The 17,177-nt window shown below is 44.9% G+C and overlaps 1 protein-coding gene across 1 annotated transcript; it reads right to left on the minus strand.

Moving 5' to 3' along the window:
• Nucleotides 1–10,238: 10,238 nt before the first annotated feature.
• On the minus strand, nucleotides 10,239–12,851 carry USP51 (ubiquitin specific peptidase 51). The gene has a single exon (XM_069463700.1). It carries the CDS (start codon nucleotides 12,771–12,773, stop codon nucleotides 10,650–10,652), a length of 2,124 nt encoding a protein of 707 aa, XP_069319801.1. The 5' UTR covers nucleotides 12,774–12,851; the 3' UTR covers nucleotides 10,239–10,649.
• Nucleotides 12,852–17,177: the final 4,326 nt, after the last annotated feature.

Consider the following 17,177-nt stretch of genomic DNA (forward strand, 5'->3'; position numbering starts at 1 on the left):
CCAGCCTGGCACTCGTTGGAAACTTGGGGAACAGCTTTTGAAGAGATTTCCGGGTGCTTGTTCCACTGATAGACACAGAAACATGTGAAATTAAATTATAAAGGGATGTTCCTAGTGACATTGACTGTGATGTGAAAACGTAGGAAATAAATGAAATATCTATCAATAGGGAACTGTTTAAAAATATCAAGGTGGAAGACCTTAGGCAGCCATTAAAATACAAAGCAGCCCTTTAAATTCTGACTTGGAGCACTTTCTAGGATACAGTGTTAGTTTAATAAACACCGGGAGGCATGACGTTTGCATTATTGCTGTCATTTGCGTTAAAAAAAATCAGAGGGTACCCTCCTAGATCTGTCTTTCCATGGAATAATTCTGGAAGGATACACATGAAGCTGGGAACAGCGGCTGACTCGGGCAGGAAGAACCTGGAGGCCACGACAGGAGAGGGAGGGAGACAGTTGACTACTTTTTGATCTTTCTACCTTGTGTATATTGTCTATTCAAAAGTGTAAATACAAAAAATTTCTGCCACATAATATAAACCATCACTCATTCTTAAAATTAAATCACCAGGTGGATTTTCATCTAAGAAATATAAGTTGTCCTATGTTTTACAGATACTTACACTGTTCAAAAGCTGATACAGAATACTCTGGGGTGTTTTCTTGTTTGCTTCTTTCTTTTCTTTTTCTTTATTTTTTTTAAACAATACTCTAAGATGGACCAGGCCACAGTTTCCCATAATTATTGTATGTCTTTCATTCTCCCAGAGATTCAGAAGGTTCATGTTTCTTAAATCTACCACAAAAGTTGAGACCATTATGCAAACTGGGCTGTCTGTGGATTCTGGACGTTTTTGATTTTGTTTATTTTGAAGCCTTAACATTTTAGATACCAAACTATTGTACACATTGAAGACTTTCCCCAGAAATAACGACCACGAAAAGAAAACAAGCAAGTAAAAACCACTCGAAACCATTGTATTCAGTAGCAGTAGCAATTATGCCATTCAAGGACAAAGGTGGAGTAGCGACTTGTTCTAAAGCACCGAGTACTTCCTGAAGAATGGAAAACCCAGCCCACTGGCTGCCAAGAGGCAGGGCAAACCTGCAGTCCGTGAGTGCTGTGCATGCTTCTCACATGTCACTGCAGTAGGGGGCCCGTTTATCAGGGGTCACCGTGACCTCTAACGACTTTATGTGAAAATTTATATCCTGCCTTTTACCGTCTCTCAGGGGTACCATTTACTACATTTTCTTCTTGTTATGAAAATATTTCCATTTGCAAAAACTCTTATGGTTACTGGGGTGTACTGTGTTCGTATCACGTGCACACTCACGCCCTCTGCTGAGCCCCAGGCAAACGCCTCTTTGAAAACCTCTGCATAGGCAGACCCAGGGGACCCCCAAGGTGCAGACTCAGCTCCAGCATCGTCACCCCACGTGCCAACCGGGGTCGTGAATCTGTTGGCTTCCTCTCTGAATGGTCCTCTCACATAAGTGCTCCATAATTTACCCAGAATTGTGTGGAAACAGAGTGAACTGAGCCACATGGCCCAGCTATTATACATTCCACCCTCCAAAGACCGGAAGCAAACAGAAGATAAGGGGACACAATGTAGCACTGTGTCAAAAGTCCTGGAGGCTCCGGAGGCTCCAGGGCCAGCTCTCCTGCTTCTCATCAGTGTAGTCATGGGTAAATATAACATGGCACCTCAGTTTCCTGAGCTGTAAGGTCCTGATTCAATACCTACCTTGCACAGCTGGTGTAAGGGTACAGTTTAATGTGTATAGCGAAAAGAGCACATAACACGCACTTAGTAAATGATTCATAATGTGTTGGCCCACTCACAGGCAAAGGGCTCAGGGCACTGTGAAGCAAGAGTGGTCAGCGATTGGAATTCAGAGGTCTGTACACGTGGGTGGGGAAAAGACCTGAGTCTTTACTTTCATCCACCTCTAGCTTAAAACGAGCACGTCCTAAAACTATGAACTGAGGCACGAAACTCCCTTAACATCGTAGCACATGTGACTGTGTCACCAGTAAAAATTTTCATATCATGTTACATTTTTTGTTTTTTACATTTCTCAGAGTATCACTTATGCTCGCCACTACTTTGAAATTATGGTAGTTATTATACCCACCTTTTAATACTGTTTTCTTAAATGTTTCCTAAAGAAACACATACATTTTCATATCACAACAGCTTTCTTAAAAACACGAAATGGCATTTCCATATAATGAATTATTTTACGACCCCATGTATTTAATCATATACATTTGTTAGAAAATATTATGGTCTTAAGGCTGCCATGGGGATCCAAGACACCAAAAGGCTGAGAATCTCTACTCTAGGAGATGTTTTGAAATGAGAAGCCAAGGGGAAAGGGAAGGCCATGGGCTGACAGGCTGGGTGTTTTCAAAGAAATTGTCTCATGTACAGGGACCATGCAGTGGCTTCTGTGGTTGAAGCACCCGAGCCTCAAAGGGCAGACAGTGAAGATGAGGCTGGACAGACTTGGGGCTGGGGGAGGCGCAGTCAGTTGGGCAGTTTCGGTTGTAACCCCGAGAACACATGGAATCACCATGGGACGGCGAGCAGGAGAGGGCACACTGCAGTGGGGTCTGAGGCTGTGGCTTCAGAAGGCTAGAGGCAGACCAGGAGGGAGCTGTGCACGGGAAGCAACGGAACAGAAGAAGGGATACGATCAGTAGTGGGTGGAGGGTGAGAGCAGGAGGCTGCAAAGGCAATGTGGGTCCCCAAAAGACTAGAACCCAGTCCATGGCACTCTCCCTGCAGCCCTAGTCAGGGGTAGGCAGTGGCTGCAAGTCTGCCTTTTGGGATGCTGGCCTCAGAGCAGTGAGGTCACTGAGGGGAAGAGGCCCAGGTTGGGAGGTGTCAGGGGCTGGTTTTAAAGGCCCCGAGGAACCAGGAGCACAGAAGCAGGCTCTTTCCCGGTCCTGCTTTTTCCTAAACCACTCCACCCCCACAGTACCCCAGCACCAGCTGCACCTAGACATCTGTGAGAGACGTCAAGACAAATAGTCCTGGGAAACCAGTTCCATCAGAAATGGCTCCTGCTACTAAAGCCAGTTTGCCTTGACCTAGGGTTCTTTGGACATTAACCCACAGCACTGGTGCTCGAGGTGTGGTCTCTGGACCAGCAGCATCCTCATTAGCTGGTAAAGTGTTAGAAACCTAAATTATTGGGCCTCACCCCAACCCACTGGATCGGAAACTCTGTGAGTGGGGCCTAGCAATCTGTTGTATTAGGCCCACTAGGAGATTCCGATTGAGCTTCATTTCTGGAGAACCAGTGAACTCCAGGAAGGTCCCAACCATCCAGACCCATTCACTCCATTTTTGACAAAAATGACGCGGCATGGGGTCTGAGGTTTTCCGATGGGACCATTGTTGATGGAGAAATAGTTTGTTTGGTAGTGATTGAGTATGGGCCAGTTTAAGGGGCATGTGTGGCTCAGTGACAACTGTGTTTGGAAACTTTTTGAGTCGCTGATTACAAGGGCTCTTCAGGCGGTGTTTATCAACTAACATTAACCTTCACAGCACATGCCTGCGCATTTCCTGATGTGGACCTCAGGCAGGGACCCTGATTCAATTGCCTTTTCCCCCAGTTTTGTTTGCTTTTGCGTTCAGAGCCTCTGGCACAGTAGTAGGTGCTCTTTACATATCTGCTGAAGAAATGATTCTAGGTGGGGCTGGCATTCTCATGATTTCTGATGTTTTACATGACAAAATGGAGGCTCAGAAGACAGAAGCCCTTGTACCTTGTGCCCTGCCTGCCTGAATAAAGGATGTAAGGCAGTCTCAGAGAAGCTAGGATCCAGACCACAGGTGGCACAGCTAGCTAGCAAACGACCGAGTCAGCATTTTCTTCTAGGTCTGCTAACCCAGAAAGACTCACCTCTTTTGTTAGCTGTGGCTGAGCGAATGCCCTTTCCTTGGGGAGGAAAAATGGATTTTCCTGAATATACCAGTCTATAATTCCAAATCACTATCCCCAGGTTCTTGTATGTGACTGTGACTTGGAAGTATTTTGAGCTACTTTTCCGCATGACACTTCCTTTGTTCGTGATGGCCTCTTTATGCAGACCTCTTTGTGCTGAGAGAGTGGTGCTTTTACAGCGGTAATGAGCTGGGTCTGGGGTCCAAACTGAGGGACTTCACAATTCCCTCCTAAGTTGCTGTGGGCCCTGCCTGGGTAGTCTGGTGTGCTCTGAAAGCCCCTTTTCTTCCTGATTATGGGCATCTGAGAAGGCTACCTGGAGAAGGTAACAAACAGTTGAGCTGGGTGTAAATAAGAGGGAAACCAGGAGGGAGCCCAGATCCTTGGAGGTTTTTCCAGACCCTGGAAGCCTATGTGGACGTATCTCAACCTAATGGTTAATGTCCTGGGCTCAGGTCTTTGTGCTCCAACTCTCCAATTTAATTACTCTTGGTTTTGGAAAAGTGACTTAAACTCTCCGAGCCTCAGTTTCCTTGTTTATCAACTATGGCCAATAGTAAGGCAGACCCCATTGGAGGTCTATAGTACAGGAGAAGAAAAACTTGGTGAGGTAAGAGCCCTGCCCAAGAAGGATGTACAGGAAGTCTGCTCAGGTATCAAGCCCCTGTAATGTGCTGGAAATGTGTTTCCAGAGAGCTAGAAGTTATCACCTCCTAAGGACACCTGGAGTTCAAAGGGAGTGTTTGGACACTGACAAGTGGGATAAGAAATATGACTTTTGTTTCTTTTTAGCTTCAACCATGTACCTTGCTAACTACTAAATACATTGCAAAGACTGTTATCTTTAGTCCCCCGAACAATCCTGGGAGGGCTGTGCACAAGGTTCTGTTACTGGCCCACCGTCACCTGTTAGTAAGTGGCAGATTTGTGATGTAATTTCAGCTCAAGTCTTCTGGTGCCTCAAAGTCATCTTCCCCTCCTGCCTAGGTTGGCCTTACCACATGCCCTCCATCACAGAGAAGTAGAAATCACAGGCCAGTTTAATCCTCTATCAGAGGGGTGGTGAGAAAGAGGCTTCAAATGATAAGTTTGCAAATAGAATGTAGTGTGTCTTTGTTTAAGTGGACCCTTCTGAAAACAGATTAATTAGGGCATGATTAGATTCTAAATAAGGCATCATTTCTATAGAAAAAGGATTTTCTACACCTGCCCTTTAGAAATACCAACTTCTCTGAAACATTTAACATTCTAAAATTTGATTTGCCATGAAATCCCTTCCTCAAGTGCACATGTTCCATTTCTAGCCCCAGTCCTCTTCTCAGACTTAACATACCCTCCTGGTGTAAGGGAAGGGGAACTATTCCTGAGTGGTAGACAACATGGCAAAATCATGATCTGGATTTTTGAGGAAAGCTTCAACATCAAATATTTTGTGTCTGTTGTTCTACTGTCTGCAGTATCTCTTTAATAAATGGGATAAAATAGTGAGATAAAGAACTTTGAGAAAATAAGTCACTTTGACTTAAACAAAAGTAGTTTCAATAGCATGTTACAAGCAGAATCCAGACTGCAGGGAGCTAAAGATGGAGTAGGAGGTAAGTGGAAATGATGTATGAAAAACGTGTAAAAGAGTTTGGCAGTGAAAGGAAGGAGAGCAAAGGTTATGTATTTTTCTTTTAAACATGAACCCCAAATAAGGATCTTACAACAGACTTTTGGGTCTCTTCTGGGGACAACATTCACTCTGGTGGAAGTATTGGGATTTGGCAGACATTTCTTATGTGTTATAAGGATGATGGGACAGAATTTTTTAGGAACCACCATAGAAAATCTAGGATGTCTAGTTGCTGAATATTATACGTCTAGAGAAAACATGACTGTTACTGGAATAGAGTATGAGAGCAAGGCCTCTTGACTGTTAAGAATGGGTCAGAGGAAAGAGTCTAGTGGGTATAGCTTCAGAAAGGAAGCAGGATTCCTTTTCCTCTAAAACTACAGTGAAGGCATGAAGGATGGATGGAGACAGAAGTGTGTTGATGTGGGTAAATCAAGCATTTTTAGATTTTTGACCTCAGAAAAATAGGACATGAAGTCAACTACTGAAACTGAGGTTTAGAGTGTAGGATGGAATTCCTTTCTTTGTTTATTAGTTCATACATTCATTCAGCCAGCATGTTAAGTACCTACCATAAACTGTGGTAGGCCTGTGGGATTTATAAATGCATAGGTCCATCCCTGGCCCGTAGTAGCCACTATTGTGTGTTTGGATGGGAATCAAGGTTAAGAAACTGAAAGTAGTGCAGAAACAACAGAAGCTGAGCATTGCCAAATCAATATTGGGCCATCTAGGAACCAGATCCTAATAGGTAAGTCCCTCCCCAGGGTTGGTGGAGGAGCTGGGATTGCTGGCACTCTGGGAAGATCAGAGGAAAGGAGAATGGTGGAAGTGACACTCCAAGTGTTAGCCATGGTGCTAAAGCTAGAAAGGAAGCTTTGTGTGACTAGAGAGCGAGCTGATGGTTTCATAGACAGAGAAAAGGTGAGATCTTACAGCTGGGTCTTGATGCTCAGTCTAGCATGTAGCATTGAGTGGGGATATATGTCTGATAGTGGGGTAAGATTTTGGCCTAATCCATCCTGGGTATCCTTAGTAAAGTCATTTCGCCTGATTTATATGAATCAACTGTTTCTACAGAGACAAATCCACCTGCAGCATGGGAAACTTTGTGTAATCAGTTGATAGGTTACTCTCCTTGCAGGTTACCTGCATCCAGATTTGCCAGAGGCTGCCTTCTGCACCACACCAGTTTATGCTGTCCTCCATAAACAACATCAGGAAAAGAAAAAAAAATATTTGAATTATCTATACAGGACTATCATGGGATGTGCATGGGCTTTAGGGAACTTGAATTTGAATACTGGCTCCACTGCTTAAAATAGTAGAGTGAATTTAAGCAAATCACTTTTCTATTCTGAGTTTTACTTTCCCAGTCTGTGAAATATGTTCAGTAATGATTGTCTCCTTGGATTGTTGTGAGAATTCAGTGAGATTATAGAAGTAAAACAATTAACATAGTACCTGCCCTAACTCAGTACTCATGAAATAATTGCCTTTTTCTCCCTTTTATTAGAAATAAGCACATCATTGCTGTAATATCTGAAGTCTAGCCAGGTGGCTGAGCTGACACTTACTTCTTAAACACATACAGGGACCCATTATGGTTTCTCAATGTTATATGATGGAGTTTATCTGAAATTACATCTCCTTCCCTTTTATCTCCCATCCTTTGTGGTCTTAGGAACAGGTTACTCCAATAACAATATAGCTTGGTTAACATGCTTGAGACTCTTGGCTGCAAATGACAGGGTCCCAACTTAACTAGCTTAAGCAAAATACAGAACTTTATTGGCTCAGACAGCTGGGAACTTTGGTGCTTCAGGTACAGCTGGATCCACAAGGTTCAAATCATACCCTCTGGGTTCTTTCTCTCAATCTTTGATTTTTTCTGTTTTTCTCCTTGTGGTATGGATATTGACCTCTGAGTCCAAGATTTATGTCATCCTAGCCTACAGACTCCAGCACGGGGTGGGGCAGAGAGGAAGACACCTTTTTTCTCCCAGTGTGTACATACACTCAGTTTAGCAATAGACTCTGATTGGCCCTACTTAGGTCCTATTCCCACCCTCAGAATAACTGCTCTTGTGATAGGGGTATGGGTGGAGGGATGGGGAAATTGAGAACTCTAATCTGGCACAGCCTGAGAGATATGCCCACTATGGGGAAGGGTGGCAGGAACAGGGCAAAGCGATCGATAGCCGCACCAGGACTACAAAGAATAGTGGAACAATGAGGGTGCTAAGCAGACAAATTATAACTTGTCAATAAATACAGTCACCCAGCATTACTCCTCTGTAGCAGTCATGATGTGCAGTGTAATGTAGAACACTGTGGAGCAGCAAGATGCACTCTCATGGGGAAGACAAACTAATGTGGCATACCCTGGAGAGGTGTGGTACACAGTTGTTAGGTTAGACACTGTGGGGAGCTGAGGGACACTCTGATGAGGGACAGTGTGGCTAAACACATACCAGAGAGCTTAGCCTCACCTTCAGCTGCTACTCCCCCTTCCCACTAGTCTCCTTTGACTGACAACTTCCTGGCCTGTGCTCTTTTCCTTCTTGCATTGTACCTGGCCTCCCTCCACACACTTGGCTATTTCCTCACTGAGCACCTCCTTTCTGAAGCCAACCCCTGCAGATGAGCAGCATTTCATATGCTATCTTTGGGAAAGATACAACACTGATCACGCTGTATTACAGCACTGGGCACTTAATGAGAGCTTGATGGAGGAATGGGTGAGAATGCATTACCGACAGGGTGCATAGAGCAAATAACCGAACTCATCCTCACATTCAACAAACCTTTATTAACTCAGAAATGAATAAGGCTTGGCCCCTGTTCTCAGGATGCTCGGTGCAGAGGGGCAGACAGTCACAAAGCTACAGTAGAATCACAGTAGAATCACAGTAGAGTAAGTACTATCACTGAGGTATGGACAAAGTACTTTGGAGGCACAGTGAGAGGAATAGAGGGAGGGAGGAACAATTTTCCCATTTGTACCCGCCTAGAGCATTCAGGAAGGGCTACAGAGAAGTCATCGGTGAGTTGGATCTCAAAGGAGGAGTAAAAGCCACCAGGTGAATAGTTAAGGAAGGAGCCCTGCAGGCTAGGGCTCAGAGACATAGGTAAAGCCAGGTAAGTGAGGGGTTCAGGGAGCCAGGCATGAGTGACAGAATAAGGAAACAGAGAAGAAGGAATGAGCAGAAGGACTGCCAAGCACAAAACCATAACTCTTTTGTGGAAATTAAAGGTCTTGTTTCCCCATGAGGGGGGTAGAGGGAAAGAGGAGGGTGAAAGGGCCTCAGATATGGGTCCCTGCTACTTCCTCAATCAGGCCATGGGGCGCAAACTCCAAAGCCAGAGCTTCACAGTTGTGATCTAACTTCTCTAAACCACCAAATTATCAACAGCCCCTTTCAGAAGCTAAAAATTTGTATGAATTTCCCAGTTCTAAATGGGAGAGTCCCTAATGTTTTCATTTTTCTTAGATACAATTGATTCTGCCCAAGAAGTAGCTCTCTTTCCTTCAGGAAATCATATGGGTTATGGAATCTGAGAAGGGAAGGCAGGCTAGTGTTCAGGCCTTGCAGCCATCTCATAAATGGATGGTGAGATAATGGTTAAAGTGTCTATTTCTTTTTCCAAATGTATTGATGTGTCAACATAAAACTAAATATATATATATATATATATACTCACAAACCCCTTTGCCTTGTTATTCCTGTCTTCTCCATTTACTTCTTTCATACCCGTCTTTATTTCAATATGCTTAAATAAAAAAATAAAACCTTTTAACCTTTTCATTTTAGTACTTTTTTCTATTTGAATGTTTTTAATTTTTTACTTGTTAATTTCTATCTGAATCTTTTTAAGTTTTAAACTTTTTTCTTCTATCCTTATTTAAATATTTAATGTTTTCATTTAAATCTCTCAAATTGAACTTATCTAAGGTTCTTTTTATATTTTAAATTCTCTATTTTCCTCTTACTTTTCCTTTTTAACTTTTTTCAAGTTTTTAAACAAATTTTGTTTTTGTCTTGAATTGTTTTAAACTTTCCTCTTTTAAAATTTTTCTCTAAACTTAAATTTGAATTTTCATTCCATTCTGTATTTTTTGAAAATTTATTTCTTAATCATTATAGTGTACTAACCTTTGATTTTTCAATACATATATTTCATACTTTAATTTTAAAAGATCTATTTATATTATTTTCTTTCATTTTAAATTTTTACTTTTTAAGATATTCCTTTGTTTTTTTAATTTAAAAAAGTATTCTTTCATATTTTTGTAAATGTTCATTTTTAATCTTACTCCTTGTTTTATTCACTTTATCTTTTTTAAATTTAAGAATTTCTGAATTTTCTTTGTTTTAAACATTACTTTAATAATTTTGAATCCTTTTTAAATTAAAAAATTATTTTCAATTTTTAAAATATTTCTTTTTAAAATATCAACTTAAAATTTTCTCAACATTTAAAAATGTTTTTTTAAACTTTAAAAATGTTTTTTTTTCTTTTTAAATGTTTTTCCCTTAAAGCTTTTAAAATTTTCTTTTAAAATATTATTTTTCCTTCAAACTATTTGGCTGGTCAGCCACAGCTGAAACACCATCGTGAGGCTTTTTTGTTGAAGGAATACCCCCTGACTTCCCACGATATTTCTGTAGAAACAAATGACATATAGAAGCATCAGAATACCTCTATTCCCACTCTCCCCACCCTAGAGCATTCTCTTCATTTAATTATGCTTTATGTGACCATTTTCAACCTCTTCTCGCTCTCCCCATTTCTTAAGGCTGAATGGTCACTAGTTAGTATTCATTTTTTTCTTTCTACAGACCCATGGGCCATGGTAAAATAGGTTCTCATTACCAAGGTTCTAGTTGTCATATAGGTATTGTCATTGTCCATTCCAGGTAGGTTTCTGTGTTACTTCAAGAGATGCTCATTGTTGTAAGGGTATTGTTGTCACTGTCCATTCTGGGTAAGTGTGCATGTCACTTCAGAATCTTCGCCTAATCATTTTTTACTTTTTTCTGTTAAGTGCTCTGGTAAGATTAGTCTTTCTCTAGACCCTGTTTGTGGTAGAACAGTAAATACCCTTCACTGTAGAGTAAGTCCTCAATGGTAGCCTTGGTGATAATGGCATCATCACAGTTGAACCACTGGTCTTTTTGTTGCCGGATAAAACTGGTATAGTGGCCACTTTCCAAAGTTCCATGGTGATTAATCACTGCAAACAAGGAATACTTATTCTCATTGGGTACACAGTCTGTTGGTGGCTGGCCTTCTTTCATTCTGCTCTCTTTAGTGGAGGCCAAAAACGGAGTCATGTCCAGCTCCAAGGGAAAGGAGATAAAGGTATTAATCTTCCGCCTCTGTTTGCCTACATGTTCAAACCGCTTGAGATGAAAACAGGCCACAATGGGTAATTTTTTCATTGTGAGCTGTTTGGTAGATTCCTGGTAGCTTTGGCAACTACTGCATTTGATTTTGGCACTGCTTCCTAGGTGCTCTGGCCTTGTAAACCACTGAAGGCAGTCTGTAAGTGAGGGGATTCCTGGTATGTGATCATTCCTGCTCACTGTACTGTCAGCCCTCTCTGGGCTCTGAGAACTAAATGTGGCACAAGAACCAGGCAAGTCCAAACTGATATCCCAGCATGGATCTATGGTAGTGGAGACACTATGGCAGGCTTGACATGTGACATCTGACTGCAAGCCACCTGTAAAGATTTGGTCTATGATGCAGTTACAGCAGTTGGGGCTATTGGCCTCCTGCTCAACACTATCATCTTTGCTGTGTCTATGTAGCACATCTAGTATTGCAATAAGGAATTCATGGGCATCTTGCTGCCTGTACCCTGCTAAATGTTCTGCATGAATCCATATCAGGTGCAGTAACTTATACGGAATGTGAGGAGTTCGGCTTCCAGAGTACATAGCATGAAAAAGCGAAGACATTTCACAGACCAAACACAGGCTGGGGCTTGTCATCATACATTTGTGCTTGTCAGAGAGGAAGAAATCTTTCAGTAGAGGAATATGGGTAAGGGCCTGGACAATACAATTCATAAAACAGGTGTTACCAAGATTGATCAGTCCTCTCAGGCCTACAGTATAGACTGACTTTTTTCTCCTCTTTTTCTTGGGTTTCACCAATTTTGGTTCCTCTTCCTTTGTCTCACAGGTTGATTGCTTCTCTTCAACCTCTGATGTCATAAACTGTTGATGAGAAACGTCTGTTGAGGTGGAAGTTAATAATTTCAAAATTTTCTCTTTTGTTTCTTTGGCTATCTTTTCTATTTCTTTGTCATACACATAATCCTTACACATAAAGCAATATATAACCCCATGAGAGAGGTCTACAGCTAAATTGTGCTGTTTTGCTTCTGCATGTTTGTGAATATGTTTCTCAGTAAAGCAGCCAAAAAAGACACAGGAGAGACAAGAGTGGAGTCTGTTCATATGAGTACTACATACGTGACAGATGCATGACTTTGCCTTACGTTTCCTAGTCTCCGGGGTTCCACTCCAAACGAAACGCTGGTAGATGAGCCTCAGGTTCTTCTGCCAGTTCTTAGCTACTTTAAAGCTCTCCACATGAGAACAGCCTGTAGGACCCTGCTCAAACTCTACCTCCAGCAGCCAGTCCCCTAATCCGCCTCGATCCCCAGAGCGGCCTGGGTCACTAAAGCAGCTTCTCCGCGTCTGGGGCCTGGACCCTGGCCGGAATCTACGCCGGGACCCGCGCCAGGCCCGGGGCCTCAGCGTGGGCGGGGGCGGGGGCGGGGGCTGGGCTGGAGGCGGGGGCGGGGCCGAGAGCCCCGGCTGGCCTCGGGAGCGGGCCCGGGACTGGGGCCGAGGGCGGGGCTTGCGGCGCGGGCAAACGGGTGAGGAGCTGCTGTGACAGCGAGGGGGGATTGAAGGGAGCACCTTCTCGTCGCCGCCGGTGCCGCTCCACGTCAAGTTCTCCTCGGGCGCCAGCTGACACTGCTGTAATGGCTCCAGCTTCATCTCCTCAGCTTCCCGGTCCGCATACGCCTTCGCAGTCCCCACCGCTGCCTCCTCCATTTCCCCCGCCTTCTCAGCCGCCTCCTCGGGCAAGGCTCCTCCCCTACCTCCTGGGCTCCAGCGGGCCCCGGAGCCGGAGGACAAGGAAGTTTCTCGAACCTGGGCCATCAGCTCACTGCCCGGCCTGAGGAGAAAGGCGTCTGGAAACGAGCTGCGACTGTAGATGGAATGAGACAGGGACTTCTGTGAATGATATGCCCAGCGTCATGGCCGCGGTGCGCCGTTAGCGCCCCCGGGACCCCTCCCACCGGCCCTCGAGCTCAGCCAGCAGCTGCTGCGGGCTCCACCCACTCAACTGAGAGGCTCCGGGAGCTGGTGTGGAGACCGAGGCCGTTACCTGGTTTAAAGGCGATCGGATCATGCGGGGGCGGGGATACCAGGAAGAGGGGGGAAGGGGGAAGGGGGGGGTCGGGGGTGGGAGACGGCTTTAGCTTTAGGGTGGAAAGGATGGAAACTTCTTTAAAAAAGGCGCCACCCTCTGACTGCCTTTTCTGCGCCTTGCGCAGGCTCGCTTTGGTACAGCTTCCTCTGACGTTCTTTCCTTCTATCCTAAAAAACACTTGGGTCAACATTTTATCTTAAAAAATGGCTGAATGGAGGCCGCCTTTGGAAAACGGACTCAGGGGAAGAAAGTGTCCCCCGGCTCATACCTTACCTACGCCCCCGTGACCCGTTATGTTCCACCCTATGCCGCTGCCCCAAGCGCACTTATCGTCCGCCGGTTCTTGCGCCCTCTCACGCTCTTTCCAGCTGGTGCTCTCACACCCCTTTGCTTGCTTCTGCGCCCTCATTTCCTATGATTTGTCCTAGAAATCGGACTGCTACTCCTCCCTCCCTCCACGCGTTCACCATTCCCAAGGCCATCCTCATCCTCAATGCGCGACCACCAAAGTCTCTGCTCCCTTCCCCCACCTGGGCCCCCGCAACGCCCACAGCCCCCTGTTTCTTTTAAAGGTCTGGGTTACCTTAGGCCCCAGGCGCGTGATATAGAACGTCAGCAACTGCTGCTGTCCAGCCGCTCCTCAGCCAGCCTTCTCTCCTGACCTCTCCTCAGGGCTGGTCACAAGGGGGCCGCCCCCTGGCCCCTCCCCTCTCTACGTGCAGGGCCCCCAACCCCGGATTCTGCCCTCCTGCAGTGATGAATGGCAGTGCTGTCCAGCGCATGCAGACAAACCTCTTCCTGAAACAGACTCTGCTGGAGGCTACAACAGCTACACATTCTAGAGAAAGCCCCTGGAATGGAGGCTAGGGCCTCACCTGGCTCCAGGCCCACTCTCCACAGAAAAAGCTTCATCCGGATGGGGGTAGAGGCTTCCAGGGATGGCAACTCTGTCAGGAATCCCCCAGGGACCTGTCAGAATATGATCTCTGGGAGTTAAGTGGAGAGAGGGATGTTATCCTGGAATGTGGGGGAGAAGCAGCACAAGCAAGGGCTTCAGGCTCAGACAGACCTGAGCACAGACTTGCTGGCTGTGTTACCTCAGATAAGAGGCTTCCCTTCTCTGAGTCTTAGTTGAATCATCTTTTAGACAAGAATGGAAATAATAATCCTAATCTGGTATGAACACTAAACCATAGAATATATAAAGTAAAAGATCTTTATGACAAGCCTTATCCCTGACACCACTCCTCAGTCCCCACCTTAAAATCAGCATCTAGCACAATGCCTGATGCGTAGAGCAGAGGAGAGAACATCTTTCTCTTTCAAAGGTCTCTTAAACTTCTTGCTCAGATCACCTGATCATCCCTCCTATGCAGTTCATGTATAGGAACATGCATTCAAGAAACACACATCGATCCCTTAGCTACTGTGCTAGGATGTGCTGTAAGAATCAAGGATTATAACAATTTCTGTCTTCAAGGAGGTCATAGACCAGGAGAATTTTCCTTCCCTTTGAAAGATCCAGCATTCATGGCCAGGAGGACCAGGAAAACCATCTCCTGGGCTGGTTGCCCTTCATGTCCAATCCCCAAAATGTTACTGCTTATAAGTGAAAACTATTAATGCTACATTTAATTTCACTGGGAGATTCATGCACCTCCCCTCAAAACCTCAAGATTAGGGTTCAGTTCTCTCAGGCTCACAGGCAGCATTGAGTAGATGCCTCCCCACAATGGATGTCAGTGATTTTAAGACTTGGAATACATTCGTCCACATCTCCGTCACCTCAAAGTACCTGGAAAGAAAGCCATTTAGAAATACATATAGATCTAAGCAGAAAAAAGTGGTTGTTTTTATTCATTCATTCATTCATTCAACTACTAGGAAAGGGCATTTGCTCAGCCACAGCTAACAAAAGAGGTGATCCTTTCTGGGTTGGCAGACCTAGAAGAAAATGCTGACTCGGTTGTTTGCTAGCTAGCTGTACCACCTGTGGTCTGGATCCTAGCTTCTCTGAGACTGCCTTACATCCTTTATTCAGGCAGGCAGGGCACAATGTACAAGGACTTCTGTCTTCTGAGCCTCCATTTTGTCATGTAAAACATCAGAAATCATGAGAATGCCAGCCCCACCTAGAATCATTTCTTCAGCAGATATGTAAAGAGCACCTACTACTGTGCCAGAAGCTCTGAACGCAAAAGCAAACAAAACTGGGGGAAAAGGCAATTGAATCAGGGTCCCTGCCTGAGGTCCACATCAGGAAATGCGCAGGCATGTGCTGTGAAGGTTAATGTTAGTTGATAAACACCGCCTGAAGAGCCCTTGTAATCAGCGACTCAAAAAGTTTCCAAACACAGTTGTCACTGAGCCACACATGCCCCTTAAACTGGCCCATACTCAATCACTACCAAACAAACTATTTCTCCATCAACAATGGTCCCATCGGAAAACCTCAGACCCCATGCCGCGTCATTTTTGTCAAAAATGGAGTGAATGGGTCTGGATGGTTGGGACCTTCCTGGAGTTCACTGGTTCTCCAGAAATGAAGCTCAATCGGAATCTCCTAGTGGGCCTAATACAACAGATTGCTAGGCCCCACTCACAGAGTTTCCGATCCAGTGGGTTGGGGTGAGGCCCAATAATTTAGGTTTCTAACACTTTACCAGCTAATGAGGATGCTGCTGGTCCAGAGACCACACCTCGAGCACCAGTGCTGTGGGTTAATGTCCAAAGAACCCTAGGTCAAGGCAAACTGGCTTTAGTAGCAGGAGCCATTTCTGATGGAACTGGTTTCCCAGGACTATTTGTCTTGACGTCTCTCACAGATGTCTAGGTGCAGCTGGTGCTGGGGTACTGTGGGGGTGGAGTGGTTTAGGAAAAAGCAGGACCGGGAAAGAGCCTGCTTCTGTGCTCCTGGTTCCTCGGGGCCTTTAAAACCAGCCCCTGACACCTCCCAACCTGGGCCTCTTCCCCTCAGTGACCTCACTGCTCTGAGGCCAGCATCCCAAAAGGCAGACTTGCAGCCACTGCCTACCCCTGACTAGGGCTGCAGGGAGAGTGCCATGGACTGGGTTCTAGTCCTTTGGGGACCCACATTGCCTTTGCAGCCTCCTGCTCTCACCCTCCACCCACTACTGATCGTATCCCTTCTTCTGTTCCGTTGCTTCCCGTGCACAGCTCCCTCCTGGTCTGCCTCTAGCCTTCTGAAGCCACAGCCTCAGACCCCACTGCAGTGTGCCCTCTCCTGCTCGCCGTCCCATGGTGATTCCATGTGTTCTCGGGGTTACAACCGAAACTGCCCAACTGACTGCGCCTCCCCCAGCCCCAAGTCTGTCCAGCCTCATCTTCACTGTCTGCCCTTTGAGGCTCGGGTGCTTCAACCACAGAAGCCACTGCATGGTCCCTGTACATGAGACAATTTCTTTGAAAACACCCAGCCTGTCAGCCCATGGCCTTCCCTTTCCCCTTGGCTTCTCATTTCAAAACATCTCCTAGAGTAGAGATTCTCAGCCTTTTGGTGTCTTGGATCCCCATGGCAGCCTTAAGACCATAATATTTTCTAACAGAAATGTATATGATTAAATACATGGGGTCGTAAAATAATTCATTATATGGAAATGCCATTTCGTGTTTTTAAGAAAGCTGTTGTGATATGAAAATGTATGTGTTTCTTTAGGAAACATTTAAGAAAACAGTATTAAAAGGTGGGTATAATAACTACCATAATTTCAAAGTAGTGGCGAGCATAAGTGATACTCTGAGAAATGTAAAAAACAAAAAATGTAACATGATATGAAAATTTTTACTGGTGACACAGTCACATGTGCTACGATGTTAAGGGAGTTTCGTGCCTCAGTTCATAGTTTTAGGACGTGCTCGTTTTAAGCTAGAGGTGGATGAAAGTAAAGACTCAGGTCTTTTCCCCACCCACGTGTACAGACCTCTGAATTCCAATCGCTGACCACTCTTGCTTCACAGTGCCCTGAGCCCTTTGCCTGTGAGTGGGCCAACACATTATGAATCATTTACTAAGTGCGTGTTATGTGCTCTTTTCGCTATACACATTAAACTGTACCCTTACACCAGCTGTGCAAGGTAGGTATTGAATCAGGACCTTACAGCTCAGGAAA

The sequence above is a fragment of the Eulemur rufifrons genome, chromosome 30 (genome assembly GCF_041146395.1).
Source record: "Eulemur rufifrons isolate Redbay chromosome 30, OSU_ERuf_1, whole genome shotgun sequence".
Lineage (NCBI taxonomy): Eukaryota > Metazoa > Chordata > Mammalia > Primates > Lemuridae > Eulemur > Eulemur rufifrons.